Consider the following 21668-nt stretch of genomic DNA (forward strand, 5'->3'; position numbering starts at 1 on the left):
TTTAAAATATATATTTATATATATATATTTACATAAATTAATTTTACAATAAAAACTATACTTTACCTTAATTTAATATATTAGCACATTTAATTAATTTTTAAACATGTAAAAAATTTAAAAAGAAATTTAAGAATTATCTAAGTAAATAGATAATAGCGATAAAATTTAATAACTTCAAAGTTTATTATCTACAAATCATAATTTTTTCTAATTAAATAATCCCGAATAATCTTATATAAAAAAAAGGAAGGAAAAAAAAATAAAAAAATTGCCTTATACAAATAAATACAATATAAAATCCAAGTCTTGAAAATATATAAAATTTTGATAAAAATATATCTATTAATAAAATATAAATGTCTCAAAACGAAATAATAAACGAGGAAATTTTTAAAAATGTCAATTAATTAAATGCTAATTAAACTATATAAAATTAATAATTTTGTAAAAAAATTAAAATAAAAATTATTAATACATATACAAATAGCAAAAAAATAATACTTTTTAGATTAAAACAAAGATATTTAAAAAATAGAAAGATTAATTCATCTTTTATCAACAGATACTAACGATAGGACTATTGAAATTTGTTAATAAATAGCAAAGGATTTATAAGGATTTAGCTTTTTTGATTAATATTAACATTTAGATATATTTTTAGATATTTGTTAATATATTTATATTCATTAGTTTATTAAAGGTTAATATGTTTATAAATAGGTATTTTATTTTTATTTTCTTAATTAAAAATAGATTTATTTTGTATATAAATAAAAAGGGAGATAATTCAGATGCATTTTATATAGTTTTATAAGGATCAGTTTCAATATATATAGACGAACCTACTTAATATAAGAACTTTATATAATTAGTAATAATTAAATTTATTTATATATTTAAATAAAAATTAATGTAATTTATAGAAATAAATTTACAAATTAACAGAGGGAGAATCTTTTGGAGAAATCGGACTTTTGTTCGATTAAAAAAGATCTTAAAGTGCAATTACTACTGAAGATAGTTTTTTAATAATTCTAGAAAAGACTGTTTTTTAAAAATTTATAAAAGTGATACATATAAAAATTTATATATATATATTTAAATATTATATATATATACATATATAGGATTATTAAAATGAACATTTAACAGAAAAAATAAACTTTTTAAAAAATTAAGAAATTTTTAATTAATTATAATAAAGTGAAATAGCTGAACCAGCCTCTAAATTATAAATATAAGAATATAGTTCAAAATAAATAATAATAAGTGATGATAAACAACCTTAATATTTATATTTCATAAAATAAGGACGTGTTAAAGTCTATAAAAAGATATTATTTAAAATAAATAAATAAACTAGAGAAAAAATAAAAGATTATATAAAAGATCCTACAATAGAAGAAATTTAAAATAATCTTTTTGAATAAGAATAGATAGAAATTGAAGAATTAGGTATAATTAGAAAATAATATATATATATATATATATCTTAAAAAAAAAATAATAAAAATATAATATATATATATATATATAATATATATATACATATATATATATATTAATAATTACAAATAAGGGGAAAATAATTCATTCGGTGAATATTAATTATTATATAATAAATAATATGATTTTAAAGTAATAACTGTTATTCCATCTTAAATATATTTTATAAATGCTTATGATATGTTTAAAGTTATTTCTTAACAATCTTTAGAAAATTATAAAAAACAACTTAAGAAATATCCAAATTCAAATGATATTAGATAGATGTATTGGCAAAAAATAAACTGGATTACATACTAATAAAAAATAATTTAAAACACATTCAAAAAAAAAGACTTTAAGAATATAAACAAAAAGTAAGAAAATGTAAAAAAAAGTGGATATTTATCTATATTAATGCCTTATAATGTAATGGATATATAAGACGGATAAGATTTTTATAGTCCAAACAATTTTTTAGTACCTAAATATGGTAGTTTTGAATATGAAGATGAGTTTTTATAGAAAAACACATAATATAATTAAAAAAAATATGTATGAATATTTTATTTTTCTCATAAAAAACTTTTTAATAATCTACCTAATATACTTATTTTTAGATTTATTTTTAAATCTTTTTTTATAATTTTTGATAGTTTTTATTTTCTGAGTGTTTAAACTGTCTCTGTTCTTCGAAAAAAAAACTCCTTTTAAATTTCTCGCATTCACTATATATATAAAATTGCAATTCAGAGTCTCTTTTATAGCTTCTATAGCAGAAATTACTACTTCCTATAGATGTAAATGTAGGATTTTCTTCATTTTATTCATACAACCATAGTCCTTTAGAATGAAATGTCCATTAACCGCGCTCATATTCATATATAAAGAGATCTTTTTTACTTACTTTTGATGCCTATATCAATAGTTAGTATTAGAAATATCTATAAAAATATGGGACTAATTTTTTAAAGCCTTTTCCATTGAAAAAACCGTTCGCTTAAGGAGAAGCGGTTAATAAATCTATTTAGAAAGGTAGTTTAGTTAATATTTAGGTTATTTTATCTGTGAAATTCATATAACCGCTGGCTAATTTCAATTTCGAATGTTTTTTTCTTTTAAAAAATTCAAAAAATTTAAAAAAAAATCTTCGTCATGTCGTATATTAAGATTTTAAAATTATATCTATTAAAATCTATATAAATTAAAATATATATATAATTTACAAATGGAAATATATAAACATATCCTCCTAAATCAGTTATTTCTTTTGAAGATTAATTATCTTTATATAGAGTATTTTCTAATTTTCGGACTATTTATGTGACTTCAATTTCATCAAATGTATTTATTAATCTTTATTATATATATACATATATATAAAAATATTTTTAATTATATATATAAATATATATATATATATATCTATATATATCTATATATATTTAATTTTTACATTTCTTTGGCTTTTTCTTTTTTGTCTTATAAAACAGATGATAATTCTTTATTTTATTATATATATTCTTTTAAATCTACTATACTTTCATCTTATTATTTATCTTATTATTGTTCATTACTTTTATTTTAAGTATTTTCTTATATTTAGGAATTATTTTAATTTTTATTTTGGAGAAGAATTTCTAGTTCATTTTTGGATAATTTATTTGAAAAAAGAAACATTTTAAATTAATTTTAGAATACTTTTTAAAAATCAAAAGGATTGAAAATAGGAGAAGGTTAATTGTTAAAAAGTTGTAAAACACCCTATTAATTTACTTAAAAGCTATTATTTGAAATTACATCGATTAATTCTTATAAATAATTAGCTATTTATGGACTATTTCTTATAATAATATATCTATCTTATCTTTCTGTAAAATAATCTTCGCTTAAATTAGCTCTTTTTTTAAAATTATATATATATATAAATATATTTATATATTACTTTTTTAAAAGTTTTATTTTTATATATTCTTTAATATTTAACAAAAAAAAAAAAAAAATACTAATGTAATATATATAAATACCCTGTTAATATTATATCATTATCAAAAACATAAAATTTCATATGATGTACACCAAAAATTTCACGAAAACCGCTATCTTAAAATTAATTAAATTTTCTTTTACTATTAGTATTATAATAAAAATTAATTTTAATATTATTATTATGTAAATTTTCAGATTTTAATTATTAAATTAGAAAATTCGAAGATAATCCATCTCTTTTGTTTATTCTTAAACCTTAATATTTTATTAATATAAAAATAAATAAAAATATATATGTTTGTTTATATATATATATATATTAATATTTATATTATATTATTTTACCTCTATTATAATCTAATAAAAATGTCAGTTTTAATTTTTTATTTTTTTTTATTTATCCGTCTATTTGAGTAATTAAATATTTTTCTAAATTTCCAGTTCCTATATATAAAGTACTTATAAGAATTCTTTTAGTTGCTTATTTTATGCCTTTCTTTTTTTTTTTTTTTGTTATTTATGTTTTGTATTGTTTTTTTTACGTGTAATTATATATAAAAATCTATAGGCTCTTCTAATATTTCTAACTAAGAAGAATATAATTTAAAAAAAGGTTGATTTTTGGTTATTTCTTAATGTTATTTTATTAAAAAATCTAAAAGTTCTTTCATTTTATATTTTTTAACTTTTTTATCAAAAAAAAAAAAAAAAAGATATTAAAGTTCTTTTATTTTACATTTGTTTGTTAAAATTTTATTTTTTTATGTTAAATATTTCATATAAAATCTTATAAAAAATATAAAAATTAACAAATAATAAAATATACTACATAATATATTTATAAAATTATTTTTTATAGTTTTTAAGAAATGTAAGAAATGAGTCATAATATGGAAATTGCATAGCAAAAATATGAAAGAGAACAAAATTAATCAAAAAATTAAAAATAAGAAATACAAGAAAAAGCACAAAATCAAGAAAAAGAAGAATAAGAAAAAGATGAAATAGAAATAGAATAAAAAGAAAAAAAATAGGAAAATAATAAGAATATCAAAAATAAAAAAACAAAGAACAATCAGAAATTGAAGAAAAATCTTAAAAAGAAGAAAAAGAAAAAAAAGAACAAAGCGAAAAAAAAAATGAAAAAGAAAACGAAAATGAAAACGAAAAAGAAAAAGAAAAGGAAAAAAAAAATGGATAAGAAAAAGAACAAGAAAAAGAAAAGGAAAAGGAAAAAGCAAATGAATAAGATAAAGAAAAACTAAAAGTAAAAGAAAAAGAATAGGAATAAGCAAATGAATAAGTAAAAGAAAAAGAAAAAGAAAAAGAAAAAGAAAATGGATAAGAAAAAGAAAATGAAAAAGAAAAGGAAAAGGAAAAGGAAAAAACAAATGAATAAGAAAAGGAAATAGAAAAAAAAAATGAATAAGAAGAATAGAACGCAAAAGAATAATAAAAAAAAGAAGAAGTGAAGGCAGAAGAAGAAGAAATAAAATCTGAAAGTATTAAGGATGAATAAAAAGAAAAAGCAGATCAAATAGAACCAAAAAAACAATTATAAATTTTAGAAAACTCTCAATAATTAAGAACTTTATTATAAGACAGAAGTTCTAAAGATTCATTAATATAATAAATATATTTAGAAAGAAAAAAAGAAGTAAATTATAAAAATATTAAAATTCAATAATATATATATATATATATATATATATATATATATATATATATATATTATATAGTCATATAATAATTTGAAAAAATGGGATGATAATAGAACTATAATATTAAATGATCATAAATAATTACTTGATAACATATTAAGTAAAATTGAAAAAAGAATGAAAATTTCACAAGATTCAATGTAATAAGTTTTACGTTTTTTTAAAGAAAGAAAAGATCAAGAACTTTTTTATTCTAAAAACTTTACTTCTAAACTTCCCAAATTGAGTATTTCTTGGAAGGATACTACTGAATAATAAACGGATTTTTATCCAATTTTAAGTTCTGCTTTTAAATGTAATGATGAAATGAATGATATTTAATCAAAAAATATACTTAATTTTGTAAATTCTATTGATAGAAATATACTTAAAGATTATTTATTGCATGAAAATGAAGACTTTGATAAAAAACTTAAGGATATTCGTTAAAATATATAAGAAAAAGTTAATAAATTATAAAAACTTATCTAAAATGTTATTTAAAAAAATGCAAATTATTCAAAATTGTATTCTTAGATGATTGGTTAATAGAATGACTTTTAATTAAAAAAAAATAAAAAAGATCTATTAAATGTAGAAAGGAAATTTATAAACGCAGTTTTTATTTAAATAAAAGAATAGAAAAAACTTGCAAATGAAATAGTTAAATATTTAGAATAATCTAAAAAAATGGAAAGTAATATAAAAAAAAATATAAAAAATAATTAAAAAAATCTATAAAAAAAAAATATAAAAAATACATAAAAAAAATAATTAAAAAAATATATAAAACACATAAAAAAAAAAGACAAAAAATACAATAAAAAAAAAAGATAAAAAAATCTATAAAAAAAAAGGGACAAAAATATATAAAAAAATAAATAAAAAATACATAAGAAAAAACGTAAATAAATACATTAAAAATAAATAAAATATAATAAAAGTTAAAATATATATGTATATATATATATATATATATATATATATATATATATATATATATATATATATTATATTAATATAATATATTTTAAATAAAAAATAAAAGCATCTAGACTAGAAATAGTATAAAGAGTTTTTTAATTATATATATAAAAGCATTAAGAAACATATGGAGCTCATCCTTAAATGTAAAATGCTTTTTTGAATTTCCAAAAGTTTGATTTTTCTAAAGAAACTGGAGAAAACTTTAGTTTAGAGAAAATATTATCTAATGAAGATATAAAAATACTCAAAAAATATAAAGAAAATCCAACCGATTTTAAATAATTTAATGAATTTCTTACTTAATTTGAAATACAAGATATTAATATATAAGATCATCCTTTAGTTTAAAAATAATATAAAATATAAAGAGATGTGGGTAGTATTACTAAACAATTTAAAGAATGTTGGATGGTAGCCACAGTCGATGATATTTTACTTTTTTATGATGAAGAATAGGCTAAAGATTAAGAAAACAACGAAAATAAATGCGAGAAAAAATTCATTTTGGATTTTTTAAGTATAAAATAAAGATAAGATCCTTAATTAATTGATATAATAGAATGTCCTCCAGGTTTTTTGAGTGTTTCTAAGAAATAATTAATAAAATTCGAAAGAAATAATGATTTTGAAGAATTTAATTTCTTCTTATAAAGATATATATAAAGTTAATGAAAAAAAAAAAAAAAAAATATTTATAAAAATATATATATATATATAATTTTAAATTATATAAATTATATTACCTAATATATCTTTTTTTTTTTTTATAATTTAAATTAATTTTTATATATAATTAAAATATTTTCATTTGGGATATTTAATACTTTTTTAAGCATAATTTTTTTAAGAATTTAAGTTTCTTAGTGTTAAAACTTTAGTTTCATTATTTTCTTCATTATAATCTTCATATATATTATCATGTAAAGTATATTATTTTAAGGAATTTTACTTATATAATTATCTTACTTTTATATCTTATACATTGAGTGAGTTAAATTTGTAGTTTTATACATTATTTTTGAAGATTATTTAATTTTTGAATTATTTAAAGTATTCTAATTTCAGTTTTCTTTAATTATATTTTAATTCAATCAAGCCTTAGTTTTTTATTATTTGTTTTTGTCGTTTTTCTGGTATTTTTAATTCACTTATTTCTTAGTTTTTAAAGTATTTTTGGTATTCTTTGAGTACTTTTTATATTTTTATTACCTCGAATAACACTTGAAAGAATTATATTTAATCTTCTTCTTATAAAATTTCATATTTTATATTCATTATTGCTATTTTATTATTTAAATAATTATAATAAACCTAACTTTCTTCGAAAATTAAATTAGAAATCTACTTTATTGTTTTATAATGTTTAAATTCAGTTGATATTGTAACTATTTATTTTAGATTTTTAATTAAAAAATTCAATATGTTACTTATTTTGAAACAAATTAGAATATTATATTTAAAAGTCTAATCATTTTGTATAAATGCTTTATATTCTTATTCTAAACATAGTTAATATACTTCTATATTAAGGGATAGTCTCATTAAATAATCATAGTAATCTTTTAATATTATATTTTCGATAAGATTATCCATTTTTTTTTAAAATGAAAATATTTGGCTTATTATATTTTATTATCCTTCATTATTATTATTAGTATTTATTAGATTTTGTATATTATTTCTTAAATATATTGGGTTTTTATCAAACAATATATATGCGAAATCAGTGCCTATAAACTTTATACATTAGTGAAGGAAATATAATAATTTAAACTTTGATTTATATTATATTTTTTATTAATTTATTTATATATATTCGAATAATTTATTTATTTTTTAGTAATAAAAATGTCCTTTTTCATCTTAGAAATTCTTTATTAATAATATGATTTATTCTTCTTTTAATTCATTAAATTCATGTGATAAAATTCGATTTTCTTATAATATATTTTCCCAAATTGAAGATATTTTTTGTTTTTTTTGGTTAAATATATTTAATATTTTATTCATTATTTTTTAAATAGAAAATTAAAAGAAAATTATTAAAATTACATCAAGATTTTTTTTATAAATTTAGTACAGTCAGTATTTTTATTTTTTTAAAAATAAAAAATAATAATATATAAAATAAAAAAAAATAATATTTATATATATAGAAAACCAAAAAAAAATTGGAATTTTATAATAATATTCTTTATATAGAAAAAAAAAAAAAAAAATTAAAATTTATAATATAAAATTATATTTCAAAAGGATTAAAATACAATATAATAATTTTTATTAATATATAATAAAATATACTCTTAAAAACAACAAAATTTAAAATTAAATAATATTATATATTCACAAATACCTATTATTCATTAAAATTGGTTTACATTTTTCCTAATAATACCTCTCTAATTCCTCATCTTCTAAATCTAAATTTTCTTCCTCATCAAAAACTTCTCGAACTTCCGGTGTATAATGAAATTATATACCCGGCGAACTTTCTACAGCTTTTAAATACTCATGTACAGTTTATACGATATTATTTAATTCGTCCCTCGAGTTTTTATTTTCAACATTATTTTTAGGAGTAACATGTAGTCGATGATCTGGTCCAAAGTATTCATAAAAAGGTTCCGTATTTGGAATATTTCCATCTATTTTTTTCCCAATACATACACTAGTTTCATATGCCCAGCATCTCGCTACATTAGGGACATTATAACCTCCTCCTCCTACTAAAATTAAAGGCACTCCATAGCTTTTCATTATTTCAACAGCTTTTCCATGTCCTCTAGTTGATAGGTTGAAGTGACCGAGCTTATCGTATGCCAAAGAGTCAGCTCCACACTATAAAATTACTACATTAGGCCTATATATTTCCATTACTTTATTAATTACATCTTTAAACAAGTGTTCAAAGGAATCGTCATTCATCCCAGGCTTTAAAGGCACGTTAATTGAGTGAAATTTACCTAAACCATCACCTACAGAGTTTAAAGAACCACTTCCTGGGAAAAAGCCACCTCCATATTCATGAAAACTGACAGTCATAACTCTATTTGTAAGAAAAAAAGCCTCCTCAACACCATCACCGTGATGTACATCAATATCTATATATAATACTCTTTCGTAATATTTTAATAATTCCAATGCACATAATACTATATCATTTACATAACAAAATCCACTAGCTTCTCTTTTCTTCGCATGGTGTAAACCACCACCCCAATTTATAGCGATTTCTGATAGATTATTTATTATCATTTATGCACAATCAAGTGAACCACCAGCACTTATTTAGCAAAAATTATATAAACCTTCAAAACCAGGGCAATCTGAAGTATCTCCTATTCTTAAAATAAATATAAATAAATATGAATGAAGGATTAAAATTATATATATATATGTATAAAAAAAATATATATATATTTTTATAATATATATATATATATATATATTTATATATATATATATTTATATTTATTTATATTTGATTTGTTTATATACTTGTTTATTTGTTTTTTTTAGGGATTATTTATATGATATGCACCATTTAAATCTGATAATGGATCAATTTTTAGTTTTTTTAATTCCTATGTCCAACCATTACTGACGTAATTTTATAAATATTATAAATATTCGACATCATGGAATTTTAACATTTCTTCAAATGTTGCTTCTCGGGATGTATATACTTCTAAATCTTTATAGAGACCGAAATTTTATATTAATGAATGAGCCATGGCTACTCTTTTTGGTTTCATTGGATGATCTTTGCTATAATAGAATCTTTTTTTAATTTTTTGATTTTGTCTATACTTTTTTTTCATAAAAATATATATACTTTCCTATTTCAGGATTGTAGAAATAACTTATTCTACGGCCTTCTTAGAATGTTTTTATTGTATCCATATATATATATATATATTTATTTGTATTATTTTAATATTAATTAAGTGTCTCTTATTTTTTTTATATATTGTATTTTAAATATATATATTAAAATTTTATTAATTATCTTTTTTATAAAAAAAAAAATCTAAATAAAAAATTATATATTTTTACTTCTATTAAATATAATTTATTTACTAAAAATGAATGTTATTAATTGAAAGGAATTATAGATTTATAATATATTATTAAATTTATATAAGTTTTATTTTTTATATAATTTTGTTCATTAAATGTAAGATTTTAAATTATTAGTTTTGATTGAAAATAACATAAAATAATACGATTTCTAAATAAAATGTTTTTATTAATAATTTTTTTATATTATTATCATTTTTAACTTAAAAAATAATTAAAAGTTAAATAATCAAATAAAATAATATAAAAATGTAAAAATCTATATATAATAAATAATTAAATAAAAAAATAATGTACTGTATTAAAAAATTATATATATTATTTTTAAAAAATTAAAATATTTTTTTTTAATATATTCAAGTACGAAAACTGTATTCTAGATATATAAAATAATAAAAAATATTAATAAATTAATATAAAATGCAAAAATAAAATTAAAAAATTAAAATAATTATATAATTATTATTATATTATTATTTATATGTATATCAATTATATCAAATTAAATATTAACCGTTAATAAATATACAATTATGCATATATCTTTGATTATTAATATTTTCTAAAATATCCCATTTTTCTTCAATAATATCATATCTATATATATATATATATATATATATATATATATATATATATATATATGTATATATATATATATTTTTTAATTATTACCTTTCTATGCTTTTTAATACTTAATTATTAAATCCTCCTAAAACATATATATATTAATTATCATTTGAAGCTACAGCCGAAAACCAACATCTACTATAATTCATGCAACTAATAATTGTCCATTTATTACTTATTTCATCATATTTTTCACATGAGTTTAAATAATTTTTTCCATCAAATCCACCTATTACATATATTCCATCTGGTAAACTTACTGCCTAAGGTGCTCTTCTTTAGAAATTCATATTATTAATTGTTTCCCATTTATTATTATTTATATCATATCTTTCAGCACTATTTAAATATTTATTTTTACCTTCTATACCTCCTAGAACATATATCTTATTATCCAATCCTAATGTAAATCCGAATTCAGTCCTTTTTTAACACATATTTGATAATTTTTTAACTTTATAATTATCATAGTCATATAACTCTGTAGTTTATGATATTCCTAAAATGTCTTTACCTCCAATAATTATTATTTAGTCTTTTTAAATAAATTTTTTATAAAATATAATTTAATTTTTTACTATTTCCTATATTTAATACTCCAAATCCACTTTTAGCAGATGTTAAAATATGATGATTTCTATTAATTTAATTTATTTTAAGATTAAATTCTTCACAATATTAAATTTTTTATTTATTCTTTTTTTTTATTTATAAAAATATTTTTATAAATTTTATATATTTTTTACTTATTTTCCTCCTAAAATAAGAATATTACCATTACTTATTTAAACTATTCCAAATTTAATCCTGTTTAAATATATATTATTGCATATAGTTTCACATTTATTTTTTTATATGTCATATCTTTCAATACTAAAAATAGATTCATTTGAAAATCCTCCAAACACATAAATATAATTATTTTATTATTAAGAAGATATTAAAGAAAAATCACACTTAAAAATAATTATTAAATTTAAATATACATATATATATATATAAATATATATATATATATATATATATATTTATATTTTTATATATATTTTTTTTTGTTTTGTTTTACTTTATACATGCATATATCTGTTTATTCTGTTCTAGCTGATTTATTTAAATTATTATTTTAGATAACTTCTTAACTGTTTAATTCTGTAAATTATTAAGTATTAATTAATAAATATTTCTATTAATCATTACTTTCTTCACTATTTATTTTATATTAATCTTATTATTTAATATTATTTACAGAATTTTAATAATATAAATAATTAGCATCACTTTTTTTATAAATATTTTTATATTTTTATGATTTTTTTGTTTACATTATATTATTATTTATTAAAGGTGAATTTTAATTTGGTGAATTATTTTATTTTTAATTATTTATGGAACTATATGAATTGCTTTATTATAAAACCATTTTTTTTGGTGTATATTTATTAATATTTTTTTAATTTCTAGATTTTTTATTTATATTTAATTGTTCTTAATTATTTTTATCTTTTACATGTTTTAAAGCCGTTTTTTCTTTTATTATATTTCTTTGCTTATGATAGCTTATTAAATCTGTTTTCGATTCTAATTATTCTTCAACATTATATATTTTGTTAATTATATTTTTTTTTATATTTTTTTTTAAATAAAAAAACTTAATTCAGTTATTATTTTGTTTTATATTAATAATGACGGAGATTTATCTTATGTGTCTCTTTTTTTTCATATATAAAATAACATATTTTGATATTTATCAAAAAAAAAATACATTTTTTCATTTATATTTATATTAGAAATATCATTTTTGCTATTTTTAGGTTATTTGATAATATTTTAGACTTAATGCAAATTTTAATTATTATTATTACTATTAATATTTTTTTATATTTAATAATTATTATTGATAATTTATTCAAATTAATTATCTTTATTTATTTCTTTTTTTTAATTATTACTTTAGCTTTTGTTTTTTGTACTTTTTATTTATTTTTTAATTAAACAAAAAAAAAATTAATAATATTTTACTTATTGTTTAATTATTATTATATATTTTAATTATTATTTTTTTAACATTTTTATTTTTAAATTTATTATTTATTCTATGCAAAAAAACAATGTGCTTATTTTTTAGTATGAATGTTATTATTTACAATATTATTTAAATTTTAATTATTTGTATTTACTAATAAATTAGTTTTATTCATATTTTAATTTAAACTTGAAATAATTTTTTATAAAATTATAATTTCTGTTTCTTTATTATAAATTTAAGGAAATTATTTAAATTAGAATTTTTCTAAAGATTATAAAGGATTTTTACAATAGCATATTTGTTCGAAATCTTATGATAAATATTAAATATCTTAAAAATGATTCATTTATTCTAAATTATCTTAAAATTTATTTAATTAAATTACATAATTTTTATAATTTTATTCAATATTTTATAAACTATCTTCATGAATTAAAAATTATTATTAAATTTTTTATTTTAATATATTTTCTTATTATTCAAATATAAATTTTATTCCATTAAAAAAATCATTAACTTAAATCATTTATATTTAGTACTTATTTTTTTAAAAAAAATAAAATAAAATATAATATAATATAATATTAAGCAAAACAAAACAAAAAATACATTTTCTTTAATTTAATTTAAATTTTCATTTATTTTAATAAATATATCTGCAATTTCCAATTATTATGATTTACAATACTCATAAATTTATTTCAGTTTTTATTTATTTTTCAAAACAGAATTTTAAATAGAATCAATTTAATGTTATCTATGTCCATCTTCCAATATACACGCTATGCATAATAATAATTTATCATTTTCACAAAAAGCTTTTATTTTTTTATTAAATATTTTATTTTTTTAATAAATCTTACCTTCAAAAGTTTTATTATGTTTTCTACAAATACCATTTATATTAATCCCCGTATTATATTCTATTTAATTATTTTATATAGCTTATTTATCTACATAATTATAATTGTTTATTATTTGATTAATGCAAGCATTTACTGGCGTTATTTTATTATAATTTATTAAGGCTAAATTTTTGGAAAACAAGTTAACTAAGGTACTATATTTTTAATATCACATTCTGGGCATTTTATACATTATTCTTTATATAATTCTGTAGTACATTTCTCACATATTGAATGGCCACAATGGATTAAAAGTCTCGGTGATCTATCTGTTTCGTTGTATGTATATTAACAGCTATAACAATCCATTTTTTTAAATTTAAAAATATATTTTTATATAAAAATAATTAATTAATTTATAGATTTATTATTTAGTTAATATTTTTTTTAAAAAAAAAAAAAAATTCAAATAAAGTAAAATATTTATTTATTTCTTATAAATTGCTAAGTTAAATAATAATTTATTTTAGATATTTTTTTTTTAGTTATATATAAATAATCATTAGTAATATAGTGAAATGGAGGATATATAAATAGAATAAAATAAATTTTTAGGTGAATATATAATTTATTTTAATATATATTTATATAATAATAAAAAAAATATAAAATAGTTTAGAAACTAAATACTTATGAGAGACATATTATGATTTTAAACAAAAATTATAATAAATAAAAATTAAAATATGAAACAATTAAAAAGAAAAAATGAGTTTGATAATTAAATATAGTTTTTATATGATGAGTTAAATTAAAAATAAATTTATTGCGAAGAATTAAAATAAAAATATGAACATAATTTGTAAAATGAAGATGATTTATTTTAAAAAACATTTAATTATAAGAAAAATTAAAAATTAATGTATATAAAAAATAAAAAAATATGTATTATTTTAAAAAAAGGATGAATAACTATTTTAATTATAAATAAAAATAGAAAAAATTTAAGAAGAAAATCAAATAATAATTCAATAATATTAAGAAAAGGAAATTTAATTATAAAATTAAATATAAGCCCAAAAAAACGAAAAATTAAACAAAAATCTTGATTTAAATTTATAACAAATAATCGAAAAATAAAATATAGAAATTTAAATAAAAAATGAAGAAAATAAAAGATTAATAACATAAATTAAAGAACTCAATCAATTTAAATAAATGTATTCGAATTAAATAAATTAATTATAAGATTCTGAAATTTAATAATAAAATTAAATAAGTAATATATTTTAAATATATATATTTATATATATATTTATATATACATATATATATTTATATATATATATTTTATTATTACTTTTTATTTTTTTTAGACAATTTAAAAGAACAGATATAAAATTTTAAAAATCATTAAGAATTTCCTGATTTATTATTTAAATATAATTAATTAAAATAAAAATTTATATAAATTAATGAAAACAATAAATACCTTTAATCTAAGTTTGAAGTGTTTGAGGAAAAATATAAAAATTAAATAACTTTTTTATAAATCAAGAAAGAAGAATTTTAAAAAATGTTATTTACTTATAAAAAAATAAAGGAATAACTTAAAAATTCTATTTTTAAAAATAATATTCTTTTAAATGAAATTAAAAATTACTAAGAAAATATTTCTAAAATAGTAAGAAAAAAAAAAAACAAACATAAATATCTAAAATAAAAATAAAAATAAGGATTAAATATAATAAGAATTGTAAAAATAATAAGGTATAATGTAAAATTTAAACTTAATTTTCGAGAAATTAAAATAAAATAATTAATCTATAAATTTCGAAAAAATAAGTTTTGAAGAAAATAAGTATTTAGAAAACTTAAATAGCTAAACTAAAATTATAAATTCTATAGCCTAATAAATAAATCATTTAAAAAATTCTTAATAAGTTCATATTTCTAACGACGAATATAAAAACTTATAGTTAAAATATGAATTAAAGGTAATTTATTTATTATTCCTTATAAATTTTAATTAAATACAAAGACTCAAGAATGTTTATAATTACAATAATAAATATAATAATTAAATAAAAAAATAAGAAATATTTTAGAAATAAATACTATTAAAAATGTTGTTTTAAATTAATGTTAATAATCAATAAAAAATTATGAATTAATTCCAGAAAATTAAAATATAGATATACAATTGAAATTTTAAAATATTGATCTTTATTTTAATAAAGCCTACGAATTATAAATAGAACTTTTGAAAGAAAAAAATAATTAATTATGTAAATAACTTGAAGAAGCAACTTAAAAAATTATTCAAAATTAAAATTTATATTAATAATAAATAAATGAAAATAAAAAAATATAATAGGATACTAAACCATAAATAGTTAATATTTAATAAAATTAATTAAATAATAATCAAAATAATTAAAATATTTTTAATTAATAAGATTAAACTAATGTTATTTAATAAAATTAAAAAATTGTTAATTAATAAGATTAGGTTAATCTTAGTTAATAGTAAAATATTTAATTTGACAATACAAATAAATAAATGATTAAAAAACCTTATTTATCTCTTTAAAAAATTCCACCTTAAAATAAATAAATAAATGAATAATAATAAGAAAATTTATAATAAAATCGTAATATTATTTCTTAAAAAAACTCTTAAATAGAAATTGAAAAACCATTAGTATAATAATAAAATAATAATTAATATGAAAAAATATAAATCGAAGAGCTTTTTAAAAAATAATAATATAATAATATAAGTACTTAGACTAATATTAGTTTATAAGATTCTATTTAAAACATAATTTTATACAATAAAGACATTTTATAATAATAATAAATAGAAATTATTTAAAAAAAAAATGTTTAATTTAATAAAGTTAGTATATAGACAGAATTAGAATAAAAGGAAAAAAAAGTTCAAAAACAAAAAGAAATTGAGATTTAAACTGAAATAATTTTTTATGACTTAAATTAAGAGATATAAATTTTAAATAAAAAAGTTTTAAATTTGTAAAATAATTTAAATTAAAAAGAAAATGAAAATTAAATATTAAAAGAAAAAATATAATAATAAAAAAAATCAATAAATGAAATAGGAATTTAAACTTAAAATTTATATTAATGTTAAAAAAAATTAAGCAATAAAGATGATATAGACATAGAAATAGAAGAAAAAAATACTGACTAAATTGATTAAAATACTTAAACTTAATTTACTAATTAGAAAAACCTAAATTAAGAGGAATAATTAAAAGAATTATAATAGAAATATATTTAATAAACAAATGAAAATAGCTTCCTTTTAAAAAGTTTAGATGAAATTTTAAATTCTTAAATTATAAATGAATTAGCATTAGAAGTAGAGCTTAATTTTTATAGAAAAAATTTAAATAATATTAGAAAATCTATTAATTAAAATAACATTGAAAATATAAGTAATAGTGAATAAAGATATGAAAATAAAATTAAAATAATGAATTATTAAATAAAATTTAATTTGAAAATAACAGTCTAATTAAAGAAAATTAAGACTTAAAAAATTAACTAAAATAAATAGGAAATATAGAAGAAATAAAAGAAAATTAAAGAGTAAAATTAATAAATAAAATAAATATAAAAATATATAAAAAGATTAATATATAGATCTATATTTAATTTTTTTAATATAGATAAAAAAAAAATTAAATATATATAAATAATAATCAATAAATATATATATATATATATATATATATATATATATATTTATTATATATGCTTATAAGTAAAATAATTAAATTTAATTGAAAATTTAGAAAAATTTTAAAAATTATTAGAACTTAAAAAATAGTGAAATATAAGAAAAAAAATTTATAGTTTTTTATATTTTATAATAAAAAATTTAAATGAATAATATATTAATATTTAATATTAAAAGTTTATTTGTAAATTTTTTATATTAAAATTTTAATAAAATATTTTATATATATTAATAATAATATTCACTTCTTTTATATAATATAATATTTTTTAACGATTTGTAACAAGTATAAATTAAAAAAAATAATATTAAAAAATGAATTAATCTAAATTCAACTTGTATAAAATTAGATCATTTACATAATTACCAAAAGTAATATTATTATTTAAAAAAAACTTAAAAATAAATAAAATAATAAGCAATTAAACGAAATGCATTTAATCTCTAACGTATAAAAAAAAGAATAACAAACAATGTTAAATATTATGAATATGTAAGATCCCGAAACTTTAAGATAAAAAAGTCTTTTAATAATGAAATAGAAGCATGAATATCTATTATAAAAAATACAATTTTTTAATCCAGAAAATAATAATTATTCAAGTGAAACATTAATGCCTTATATTTAATTTTTCAAATATTTAGCCCATAAACCTTGTAAATATAATTTTAGATATAAATATTAATCCATTTAATTTTTTTTGTTATTCTAAAATAAAAAAAGATGATGAATTTTAAGTAAATTAAAAATAATAAGATAACATTTTTAGATTAAAAATTTGGATTCCAGATACAATAATAATAAATGAAGAAAATTTACCTCCAATGTGGTTTTATTCATCAATAGATGGATACATATATAGAACAGATTAATTTACACCAAAAAAAATACATGCGAAATTATCAAATTTTACAAACCCAGATGAATTAGTTGCTGTTATAAAATAAGTAATTCACATAATATGTTTTTTTTTTTAAAAAAAAAAAATTTAAAGCTTGATTTTAAATATAGAAATTATATTTGTGGAAATAAAATAAAATTAGTTTCTTCAAAAAAACTATTATAAGCAGTTAAGCATTCATTACAGACAACAGGTAATTTTTTGTTGATTTAAGAAATAAAAATTAAGAATATATATATACATATAAATATATATATATATATATATATATATATGTATATATATATGTATATATATATATATATTAGAACTAACTTGCTTTTAAAAATTTGTAAAGTCAAATGGATCTAAAGCTTTTATTTGTAGGACTGTTTGGAGAAAAGATAAAAATCCTTATTGTTGGATTATTACTAATAAAAATGACTTTTATGCAAATGAAAAAATTGGAGAATAATAGAAATATGTTACTAATGTTGAAATTATTAATTCTTGTACAATTATTTAAACAATAAGAGGAAAATATTTAGAAGAAACTCTACCTTATATTAAAAATATAGTTAAATATATAAAACATAATTTAAATATTCTTTTTAAAGAATTTGTAGCTGATTTTATTAAAGATGAGTCTGGAATTTGGTGGCTTGTAATATATTTAAATTAATTATATATATATTTAAATATAAAGATAAATATAAAATCTTTTACTTTTGAATAACCTATACCTAAAGAAATTGATACAAAATAAATTACTCATTATGGAGATTTTAATATATAAATTAAATAAAAAAAGTAAATATTATATAAATTATGATTTTTTAATTTCTAAATTATATTATAGTAAATAAAATAATATTAAAAAGTTAAAATATGTAAATATTGTGAAGGTGAATATCCTTAAAATGAATTAAACAATAAATTAACTTTAAAAAATATAATTTAAACAGATAAACATTTAATTGTAAAAATATTAATATGCTAAAAATTATTTTTAATAGCATAGGAACAAAAAATATAGTTGGTTAAAAAGATTTGACATATAAAATATTGATATAAATGCACTTTATAAAGAATATGTAGTATGTAATATGTGGTATTTATTTTTAAAATTAAATATATATATATATATATATATATATATATATATATATAATTATATATAAATATATATTATTTATTTATTTATTATTTTTTATTTATTTTCATATATTTAAAGCTTTAAACTTTATACTTAAATTGAGAAACTTATTTAAGATGAATTTAATTTTGCAAAAATGTTAGGTATTTAATGTAATGAAGAAACCAAATGCAATAACTTTGGATTTAATTAAAATTATTTAAATGGAAAAAAGTAATATATGTTGAATTAATAAAATCAATAAGAAAATAGTATCAAAAAATAAAAATATTTATATAATAAAATAATTAAAAATAGTCAACTGTGTATTAGATTTAGGTCTAAACGTATAATTAAGTATTAATGATAATTTTCCTATGATTAGCAATAAAGTTTAGATTAATTTGGATAGGTTTAGAATAATGATTTTACTATAATATTTGAGAGACATTCCTTTAGAAAGAGATTAAAATGCTAATTATTATGTAGAATATATTATTTTTGAATAAAAAACAAGGTATAAAATTGACTTAAATATTTCCTAAACAAATTGTAAAAGTTTAACTTGTTTTATTCCTTTAAATAAAATTAAAATTTTGTATTTTTTTTCTTAATAAAGAGATGGATTACATTAATATATTACTGAAAAACAAGTATTTTTTAATTTTTTTTTTTTTTCATATTATTCTTTGAAGTATTTAACTATGAGTTTATATTAAGAAAATACAAAAATAGGAAGTTTAGATATTTAATTAAAAGATTTTTTAAATGAATAAGTAATTAAAAATGAATATTATAAATTCTTTTCTGGAAAATCATTACCTATTCTTAAATGGGGAATAAATGTAATAAAAAATATATATTTAATTTAAATATAGATTTTTCCTAAAATAAAAATAAAGCTTACTATAGGAGTATTTAATTCAAAATAAATAGATGTTACAAGAATTAATTTAAAATATCATCATGGGGTATATATATATATATATATTATTTTTAAATAAAAAAGAAATATTATAAAATAGGTTTATTTACCTAATGTTGATTATTATACATGTGAACCTTTACCAATAGAATGGATATAGTTAATAAGTTAAAAAGAAGATATAAAATCACGTATATATATATATATATATATATATGTTTTTTTATATATTTTTTCTTTTTTTAATAAAAAATAAAAGGTAATTAATCTATTAAAGATATTTAGAGAATAAGTTTTTTGTAATAAGATAGTTCACCTTATATTTAAAATTAAAAAAAATAAAATTAAGAAAATTAAAGCAGATAAAGCTATTTTAAAAATATAAATTAAATAGAATCTAAAGAAAATTATAAAATTAATAAAGAGGTTAAATTTAATTTAGATAATAATTCTTCGAAATTAACTTTGTTATAAAATTAAAATATTTCGGAATTTTAATAATAATCAACACATATTTAAGATGAAGATAATGAAAATGTATTTATTTTATGTTAAAAATATCTTTATAAATATATAAATAAAGTAGTAAATTTATTTAAAAGAAATTCTAAATAATGATATTCAAAAAGAAATGAAAGACTATATAAATATTAAAAAAAAATCCAAACAAAAGTTTTAATTTTTCTATATATATGTATATAAAATATTATTTTATTTTATTATAGGTAAAAGTTAAAGAAAAAAATCTATTATATATGATTATTTTTTTAAAATGATAATATATATAAAATATTTGTAACCTTTCTGTGTATGTAAAATTATACATTAGTTTATTAATATAGGATATATATATATATATATATATATATATATATATATATATATATTATATTTTTATTAAATAAAAAATTATTTAAACGATTTTTATAACAATTTTATGTCTATATTAAATTTTTATTAAAAAAAGATAATATTAATTAATATTTTTATATTAATTATACATTTAATATAAGAATAAATATTCAATAATATTTAAAAAAATATATAATTTTATTTAAAAAGTTAGTCTTTATTAAAATTATAAATTGAATATTGTACAAAAATAATAAAAACTATGAAAAAAATAATACAAAGTTAAATTAGTATAAATGAAATTAAAATTTAAAATATGATTTGGTTAAATACTAGCTGAAATCTATATAAATATTAAATATAT

The 21668-nt window shown here is 15.4% G+C and overlaps 4 protein-coding genes across 4 annotated transcripts, besides 51 other annotated features; 2 read left to right on the plus strand and 2 right to left on the minus strand. All coding sequences in view use genetic code 6, as the record gives it.

The window, feature by feature from the left end:
• Nucleotides 1-414: 414 nt before the first annotated feature.
• IMG5_057730 (hypothetical protein) lies at nucleotides 415-2049 on the plus strand (the record flags this gene model as incomplete). Its single annotated transcript, XM_004037191.1, has 5 exons — nucleotides 415-723; nucleotides 782-874; nucleotides 927-1070; nucleotides 1131-1458; nucleotides 1583-2049. 5 exons carry the CDS (start codon nucleotides 415-417, stop codon nucleotides 2047-2049), a joined length of 1341 nt encoding a protein of 446 aa, XP_004037239.1.
• Nucleotides 1093-1126: a microsatellite.
• Nucleotides 1516-1565: a microsatellite.
• Nucleotides 2050-2661: 612 nt separating the features above from the next.
• Nucleotides 2662-2711: a microsatellite.
• A 139-nt stretch (nucleotides 2712-2850) lies between these two features.
• Nucleotides 2851-2933: a microsatellite.
• Nucleotides 2934-3778: 845 nt separating this feature from the next.
• Nucleotides 3779-3819: a microsatellite.
• A 633-nt stretch (nucleotides 3820-4452) lies between these two features.
• Nucleotides 4453-4505: a microsatellite.
• A 69-nt stretch (nucleotides 4506-4574) lies between these two features.
• Nucleotides 4575-4899: a microsatellite.
• Nucleotides 4581-4864: a microsatellite.
• Nucleotides 4581-4909: a microsatellite.
• Nucleotides 4607-4909: a microsatellite.
• Nucleotides 4910-5163: 254 nt separating this feature from the next.
• Nucleotides 5164-5215: a microsatellite.
• Nucleotides 5216-5875: 660 nt separating this feature from the next.
• Nucleotides 5876-6107: a microsatellite.
• Nucleotides 5877-5995: a microsatellite.
• Nucleotides 5877-6066: a microsatellite.
• Nucleotides 5880-6120: a microsatellite.
• Nucleotides 5882-6033: a microsatellite.
• Nucleotides 5883-6030: a microsatellite.
• Nucleotides 5915-6028: a microsatellite.
• Nucleotides 6039-6120: a microsatellite.
• Nucleotides 6051-6109: a microsatellite.
• Nucleotides 6121-6126: 6 nt separating the features above from the next.
• Nucleotides 6127-6206: a microsatellite.
• A 972-nt stretch (nucleotides 6207-7178) lies between these two features.
• Nucleotides 7179-7213: a microsatellite.
• A 222-nt stretch (nucleotides 7214-7435) lies between these two features.
• IMG5_057740 (hypothetical protein) lies at nucleotides 7436-10067 on the minus strand (the record flags this gene model as incomplete). The annotated part of the gene is made up of 5 exons (XM_004037192.1): nucleotides 7436-7444; nucleotides 7476-7549; nucleotides 8543-9507; nucleotides 9663-9944; nucleotides 10000-10067. The coding sequence occupies 5 exons, from the start codon at nucleotides 10065-10067 to the stop codon at nucleotides 7436-7438; spliced, it is 1398 nt and encodes a 465-aa protein (XP_004037240.1).
• Nucleotides 8267-8308: a microsatellite.
• Nucleotides 9544-9611: a microsatellite.
• Nucleotides 9549-9645: a microsatellite.
• Nucleotides 9599-9652: a microsatellite.
• Nucleotides 10068-10545: 478 nt separating the features above from the next.
• Nucleotides 10546-10592: a microsatellite.
• A 149-nt stretch (nucleotides 10593-10741) lies between these two features.
• On the minus strand, nucleotides 10742-11652 carry IMG5_057750 (kelch motif family protein, putative; the record flags this gene model as incomplete). Its single annotated transcript, XM_004037193.1, has 4 exons — nucleotides 10742-10841; nucleotides 10920-11409; nucleotides 11453-11511; nucleotides 11621-11652. The coding sequence occupies 4 exons, from the start codon at nucleotides 11650-11652 to the stop codon at nucleotides 10742-10744; spliced, it is 681 nt and encodes a 226-aa protein (XP_004037241.1).
• Nucleotides 10833-10905: a microsatellite.
• Nucleotides 11653-11854: 202 nt separating the features above from the next.
• Nucleotides 11855-11920: a microsatellite.
• A 565-nt stretch (nucleotides 11921-12485) lies between these two features.
• Nucleotides 12486-12512: a microsatellite.
• Nucleotides 12513-12926: 414 nt separating this feature from the next.
• Nucleotides 12927-12964: a microsatellite.
• A 755-nt stretch (nucleotides 12965-13719) lies between these two features.
• Nucleotides 13720-13758: a microsatellite.
• Nucleotides 13759-14363: 605 nt separating this feature from the next.
• Nucleotides 14364-14403: a microsatellite.
• Nucleotides 14404-14458: 55 nt separating this feature from the next.
• Nucleotides 14459-14492: a microsatellite.
• Nucleotides 14493-15027: 535 nt separating this feature from the next.
• Nucleotides 15028-15096: a microsatellite.
• Nucleotides 15039-15094: a microsatellite.
• A 704-nt stretch (nucleotides 15097-15800) lies between the features above and the next one.
• Nucleotides 15801-15841: a microsatellite.
• Nucleotides 15842-16179: 338 nt separating this feature from the next.
• Nucleotides 16180-16274: a microsatellite.
• Nucleotides 16181-16256: a microsatellite.
• A 1179-nt stretch (nucleotides 16275-17453) lies between the features above and the next one.
• Nucleotides 17454-17515: a microsatellite.
• Nucleotides 17481-17527: a microsatellite.
• A 137-nt stretch (nucleotides 17528-17664) lies between these two features.
• Nucleotides 17665-17736: a microsatellite.
• Nucleotides 17737-18473: 737 nt separating this feature from the next.
• Nucleotides 18474-21228, plus strand: IMG5_057760 (lmbr1-like conserved region family protein, putative; the record flags this gene model as incomplete). The annotated part of the gene is made up of 12 exons (XM_004037194.1): nucleotides 18474-18606; nucleotides 18722-18904; nucleotides 19010-19056; nucleotides 19099-19202; nucleotides 19409-19503; nucleotides 19627-19761; nucleotides 19846-20180; nucleotides 20223-20372; nucleotides 20430-20498; nucleotides 20553-20643; nucleotides 20973-20989; nucleotides 21178-21228. 12 exons carry the CDS (start codon nucleotides 18474-18476, stop codon nucleotides 21226-21228), a joined length of 1410 nt encoding a protein of 469 aa, XP_004037242.1.
• Nucleotides 18643-18718: a microsatellite.
• Nucleotides 19524-19581: a microsatellite.
• Nucleotides 19580-19623: a microsatellite.
• Nucleotides 19581-19612: a microsatellite.
• Nucleotides 19581-19613: a microsatellite.
• Nucleotides 20645-20669: a microsatellite.
• Nucleotides 20777-20810: a microsatellite.
• Nucleotides 21229-21295: 67 nt separating the features above from the next.
• Nucleotides 21296-21344: a microsatellite.
• Nucleotides 21345-21420: 76 nt separating this feature from the next.
• Nucleotides 21421-21462: a microsatellite.
• The last annotated feature ends 206 nt before the right edge of the window (nucleotides 21463-21668 follow it).

The sequence above is a fragment of the Ichthyophthirius multifiliis genome, assembly GCF_000220395.1.
Source record: "Ichthyophthirius multifiliis unplaced genomic scaffold scaff_1120509250237, whole genome shotgun sequence".
In the NCBI taxonomy this organism is placed as follows: Eukaryota; Ciliophora; class Oligohymenophorea; order Hymenostomatida; genus Ichthyophthirius; species Ichthyophthirius multifiliis.